The sequence below is a fragment of the Ammospiza caudacuta genome, chromosome 19 (assembly GCF_027887145.1).
Source record: "Ammospiza caudacuta isolate bAmmCau1 chromosome 19, bAmmCau1.pri, whole genome shotgun sequence".
Taxonomy (NCBI): Eukaryota; Metazoa; Chordata; class Aves; order Passeriformes; family Passerellidae; genus Ammospiza; species Ammospiza caudacuta.
This window is the reverse complement of record NC_080611.1, coordinates 11,569,889-11,575,553: the sequence shown is the minus strand read 5'-3', so window position 1 is coordinate 11,575,553 and position 5,665 is coordinate 11,569,889. Positions and strand designations below refer to the sequence as shown.

At 53.4% G+C, this 5,665-nt stretch overlaps 1 protein-coding gene across 2 annotated transcripts; it reads right to left on the bottom strand.

Moving 5' to 3' along the window:
* Positions 1 to 785: 785 nt before the first annotated feature.
* SOX9 (SRY-box transcription factor 9) lies at positions 786 to 5,379 on the bottom strand. Of its 2 annotated transcripts, XM_058817276.1 has the most exons (4): positions 4,949 to 5,379; positions 3,938 to 4,191; positions 3,081 to 3,423; positions 786 to 3,035 (listed from the first exon to the last, which is right to left on the bottom strand). In XM_058817276.1, exons 1-4 carry the CDS (start codon positions 5,377 to 5,379, stop codon positions 2,669 to 2,671), a joined length of 1,395 nt encoding a protein of 464 aa, XP_058673259.1. In that variant the 3' UTR covers positions 786 to 2,668. The 2 variants fall into 2 exon arrangements, with proteins under 2 accessions (XP_058673259.1, XP_058673258.1); XM_058817275.1 differs by having other exon boundaries at positions 786 to 3,423.
* Positions 5,380 to 5,665: the final 286 nt, after the last annotated feature.

Here is a 5,665-nt window from a genome sequence, read left to right as displayed (position 1 = left end):
TTGTCCATTTAATCCCGTTTATTGCCTGGTTCAGCACCTCTGGGGGAATTTGGGACAAGTTGGGACATTTGACACGAGTTTTCCCAGCTGGGATCCGAGGCCTTGCAGGGACCTGCAGGGATTTGTGTCCCCAGGGAGCTCTGAGGTGACAAAGCCTGGCCTGAGCAGGGCAGGGACGGGTTTGGGATGGGTTTGGTTGGAAAACCCAAGCTGGGCTGAGCCAGGGAGGGTTATTCCTTCCCAGGGAGGGACAAGGGACATGGAGCCCTGAGGGTGACACAGGCCCTGCTTGGCTGGAGGGACATTTGAGGTTTTGGGGAGGATTGCAGCAGATTTGGGGTTTTTGAGAGGATTGCAGCAGATTTGGGGTTTTTTGAGAGGATTGCAGCAGATTTGGGGTTTTTTGGGAGGATTTCAGGAGTTTTTTAAGGATGACCTGAAAGCCCAAACCCTTGGAGTCGCTCCTTTCTCCTCCCCTCATGCTCAGCATCCCCAATATGGAGAAGACAGCCCAGGGAGAGCAGGGCCAGCAGGGTTTGGGGACAGCCAGAGCTCAGGTGTCCCCTTTGGGGTCACCCCCTGACCTGCCCAGCCTGGATTTGTCCATTTAATCCCATTTATTCCCTGTCTCTGCTTTTTTTAGGATGGCTGTGCTTGGGATAAAGGAAGGGTGGACACCCCAAATCCTCAGCCATGAACCCAAACCCTGGAGGCTGAGAAAAACCCTGATAATAAACCCTGATAAAAACCCTGATAACAAATCCCACACCCAGTGCAGGTGCAACTTTTGATACAATGTATATTTATTGCAAACAATAATATACAAAAAAAAATAAAACCAAACCAAAACAAACAAAACAAAACAAAAAACAAGGTAAGTTTCACAGAGAGAAGGATCTTGTAACCAAAACCAAACCAAACTTACCTAAAGACAAAATATGATTTAAAGGACAGGTCTTTTAAGTTACAGGAATACTTTAAAAAGATCTGCTTTTATACAGAAATAGAAAGATGCCATATTATAAGAGTGCTTTAAGATTTTGTTTTTTCTCCTACTGAATCCCTAAAAAAACAAAAAAAAGTTAACAAATATATCATTATTTTTTTTTAAATAAAAAAAAAGTCTGCTGTCTTTTTTAAAAAGCAATCCTTAACTGTTCAGCCACAGCTTCACCAAAATCAGTGTCCCCCCCAGCTCTCCTCTCCCGGGCAGATTTTTGGGGGGGTTTGAAGGCTAAAACGGTGCCAGCCCTGCAGCAGGGCTGGTGTGGGGCTCGTCCTTGCACGAGCTCGTGTGTCCCAGAGAGCTGAGGCAGGAAACAAGGCAAATGATTCAGTGATCCGCTACATTTGCAATCTTTAGTTTGTACAAATCTCATTTTTTTCTTTTTTCTTCCAGTTTCTCCTTGAAGGCAAAAAAAATAAAACAAAAAAAAAAAAAAGGAAGAGCACAAAGTTTGTACAAACCCAGGACACAGATTCAAAAAAAAAAAAAAGAATAATAATAATAATAATAACAATGACCAAAAAAAAGGAATTAAAGAGATAAATAAAGGACTGGTTACAGTTTCAGACCATAATTTAACAGGCACGGTCACCTTCCAAATAATGCTCCCAAACTAATGCAACGCTTCTGAAAGGACTTCAAAACAACAAAACCCAAGGAAAAAAACGGTGATTAAAAGCTGCTCTTCTCCCCAAATAAATAATTTAAAGGATGTGTGAGGGCTCCTGGCTGGGTTTGGCAGCCTGGGGTGGGCAGGGGGTGCCCGGAGGGGTCGGGCTCAGCCCCAGCCCAGTGATTGATTATCAGGGGCTGCTTTAAGGCTTCCAGCAGCACTTTGGGGCTGCTCCGTGGATTTTCTTTCAACATTTTTTTTTCCTCTTTTTGTTTTTCTTTTAAGGCTCAAGGTTATTATTAAAAAATAAAGTGAAGTTTCTCCTCCTGGCTGGTTTTGCTACGAGTTAGAAAAATAAAGCCTCTCCCATGCTGGTGCCTGCCCCAGTGCTGGGTTCCCAGGGCAGAGCACACGCTGGTTTAGTTTCATTTTTAGAGCAAAAAAAAGACACTTTTCTATACAAAAATACCTCTGCAAGAAAACCTAGGGCTGCTCCACTAAGTGTCATTTTTTTTTTTTTTAGCTGTTGGAAAAATAAGAGCATTTAAAAAAAAAAAAATCTCTAAAAAATAGGTATAAATCCCCTCACAATTGGTAACGAATCATACACAGTACATACTAAAAATATTTAAAATAGAGAATATTCCTCACAGAGGACTCTGAGTTTTCTCTTTTACCCCCCTTTTTTTTTTAATTTTTATTTTTTTATCTCGCTTTTAATTACTGCTAATAAAAAAAAAAATCATTACATAAGTCCAGAGAAGAAGCCAGCTGGGCGCGTTGGGCGGAAATCTCCTCTCCATGCCGGGAGAAGCAGAGTTCAAGTCCAGTCCTTGGCAAATCTGTCCCAAATTTTGGGGTTGGGAGCGGGTCCTGGAGGATGCTGTAGTGCAGAAGGCTCAAGGCTTCCATGCGAGCGTCTTTTCAATCATCTCTTTGATCTCACGCGCTCTGAGGCAACTCCTTGCCGCTTTCGCTCATTTCTGACGATTTTTTTTTTTTGAATTTTGAATTAATTTTTGCCTTTTTTTGGCGCCTCCTCCGCTGGCTTAGGGCCGGGTGAGCTGCGTGTAGACGGGCTGCTCCCAGTGCTGCGGGCTGTGCGTCTGCGGGATGGAGGGCACGCCGGCGCTGTCGGCGATGGGGGTGTACATGGGGCGCTGCGTGGGGCTCATGTAGCTGAAGGTGGAGTAAATCCCCGCTCCCTGCCCGGCGTGGCTGTAGTAGGAGCCCGAGGAGGAGCCCTGGTGCTCGCCGTACTCGTACTGCGCGCGGCTGATGCTGGGGTAGGACGAGCTGTAGTGCTGCAGGTTGAAGGAGCCGTAGCTCAGCTGTTGTTGCTGCTGCTGTTGCGGGGAGTGCTGCTGCTGCTCGCTGTAGTGGCTGGGGCTCAGCTGCTCCGTCTTGATGTGGGTCCTTTGCTGCTGCTGTTGTTGCTGTTGCTGTTGTTGGGGGCCCTGCTCGGCGCTCAGCGCCGGGATCTGCGCCGCCGCTTGAGGCTGCTGCTGCTGCTTGGACATCCAGACCCCCGCGGCGGCGCTGATGCCGTAGGTGCCCGTGTAGGTGACCTGGCCGGGGTGCCCGTTGGGGGGCAGGTACTGGTCGAACTCGTTGACGTCGAAGGTCTCGATGTTGGAGATGACGTCGCTGCTGAGCTCGCCGATGTCCACGTCGCGGAAGTCGATGTGCGGCGGCTGCCGGCCGCCCTCGCCCAGCGCGCGGCCCTCGCGCTTCAGGTCCTGCTTGCCCGGCTGCGCGTCCGTCTTGGGGGTGGTGGGGGGCGTGGGGGGCCCCTGCGACTGCCCTGGGGGAGGAAGGACAGGACAGGGGTGAGGGTGGCACGGGGGCGGTGGCACCGTGAGCAGTGACGGACACGTGTCTGGTGTGAGGGACATGGAGCCCAGCAGCCTGCTGTGCCCTCAGACACAAAGCCGTTTTTTTGGGTTTTAATAAGCATGGGTTTGTGTTTGTCACAGGCAAATGGCCGCAGTGCGGTGACAATTTGTGTGTCCAAGCTCTGGGCACAGCCAATGGGCAGTTCTCCCTGTTCTCACTCCATTCCTGGCTCTTTCCTTCCCCTCTCCTCACCCAAACCCAATTTCAGCCCTGTCTGGGCAGTCGTGCTGTGCCCCCCACAGTCATTCCTGGATCTTTCCTTCCCCTCTCCTCACCCAACCCCAATTTCAGCCCTATCTGGGGCAGCCGTGCCATGTCCCCGCAGGCTTTTCTGGATTTTTCCTGGGTCTTTCCATTCCTGGATCTTCCCCTCCCCTCACCCAACCCCAACCTCAGCCCCCCCAGGCTCCCTGGGCACCTACCCGAGTGCTCCCCGGGCGAGTGCACCTCGCTGATGCTGGAGGAGGACTGGGGCGAGTCCGCCTGCAGCGCCTTGAAGATGGCGTTGGGGGAGATGTGGGTCTGCTCCGCGCCCTCCTCCTGCTCCGCCTGCCCGTTCTTCACCGACTTCCTCCGCCGGGGCTGGTACTTGTAGTCGGGGTGGTCCTTCTTGTGCTGCACCCGCAGCCGCTCGGCCTCCTCCACGAACGGGCGCTTCTCGCTCTCGTTCAGCAGCCTGGGGGGACACGGGGGGCGCGGGGTCACTGGTGGTGGCCGGGCAGTGACACCGGTACCGATCCCTCCAAAGAGCGATGCAAAGCCCCCCACAAGCCGAACCCCCTGTCCGGGACACTCGCTGGTTGTCACACCCTCGTGCCCGGGGCTCTCCGGTTGTCACCCCCTCGTGCCCCAGATTCCTTCGGTGCCCACACCAGAGCTGCAGGAGGGTCCAGCCCTGTCTCCCTCCCCACCCTACGGGCACATCCCGCTGTCCCCGGGCGCTTTGGGGACACTCCCGCCTGCCAGGGCCAGCTTTGCTGTCCCGTGTCACCGCCGCGGGGTCCCCCCCTTCCCGAGGACGCGGTGGCCCAGGTGACTCACTCGCCGCGTGTTTTCCTCCCCTCCCCGCCTCATTCTGGCACTCGGAGGCCGCCCGGCCCTGCGCCACCCACCCTCCCTCCCTCTCTCCCTCCCCGCATCGCCCCGCGCTCCCTCCGGCCCGAGCTGATGCAATAATCCCCAAAATCCCAAATCCATCATTTCCTCCGCACCCGCGGCACAAACAAACCACGGCCGGGGGGCTCCGCACGGTCCCCCCGCTCCGGGCACAAAAACCACTTCCAACGCCACAAAGAAATCAACTTTCCCTGCTTCCCCTGCTTTCCCCCTCCTATTCTGCCTTCTCCTCCACCTTTGCGCTCCGCACAAGTTTCCCAGCGCCTTTCCAGCTCCGCATCCCCCGCTCCCCGGGGCATCCCCGGCCCCGCGCTCACCTCCAGAGCTTGCCCAGGGTCTTGCTGAGCTCGGCGTTGTGCAGATGCGGGTATTGATCCGCCAGCTTCCTGCGGGCCGCCTGCGCCCACACCATGAAGGCGTTCATGGGTCTCTTGACGTGCGGTTTGTTCTTGCTCGAGCCGTTCACCCGCACCGGCATCGGCACCAGGGTCCAGTCGTAGCCCTTGAGCACCTGGCTCACCGCCTCCCGGATGCACACCGGGAACTTGTCCTCGTCGTTCTCCTTCTTCAGGTCCGGGTCGCCCTTGGGGAAGGTGTTCTCTTGGGGTCTGGTGTTCTCCGTGTCCGAGCCGGATCCAGAGGGGCAGGGGGAGCCGGCGGAGTCATCCGACATGGTGGGGCTGGGGGCGTCGGAGATACATTTGTCCTGTTCTTCTGTCATTTTCATGAAAGGGTCGAGGAGATTCATGCGAGAGAGCGGCCGAGGGGGAACAAGGGGGCGAAAAAAAATTGATGATAAAAAAAAATTAAAAAGTTAAGCGCTAAGGGGAAGGGATGGGTTAAAAAAAGTAAAAACTCGGAGAAACAAAGTCTCCACCGGCTGCGGAGAGGAGGCTCGCAAAAAAACTTTTTATTACTTCTCCTCAGCGCAAAAACGCTAAAAAAAAAAAAAATTACAAAAAGCAAGAACACCAAAAAAACTCCGAAACGAGGAAAGGGATAAAAGAAAACTTTTTCGAGGCCGGGAGGAGGCT

What these genes read in the sequence shown, in the direction of transcription:
- SOX9 (XM_058817275.1), bottom strand. Translation starts at nt 5,379, where the DNA reads ATGAATCTCCTCGACCCTTTCATGAAAATGACAGAAGAACAGGACAAA. An exon ending in ACCCTGGGCAAGCTCTGGAG is followed by an intron (nt 4,192 to 4,948) that starts GTGAGCGCGGGG and finishes GTGTCCCCCCAG; the next exon opens with GCTGCTGAACGAGAGCGAGA. An exon ending in CTCGCCCGGGGAGCACTCGG is followed by an intron (nt 3,424 to 3,937) that starts GTAGGTGCCCAG and finishes TTCCTCCCCCAG; the next exon opens with GGCAGTCGCAGGGGCCCCCC.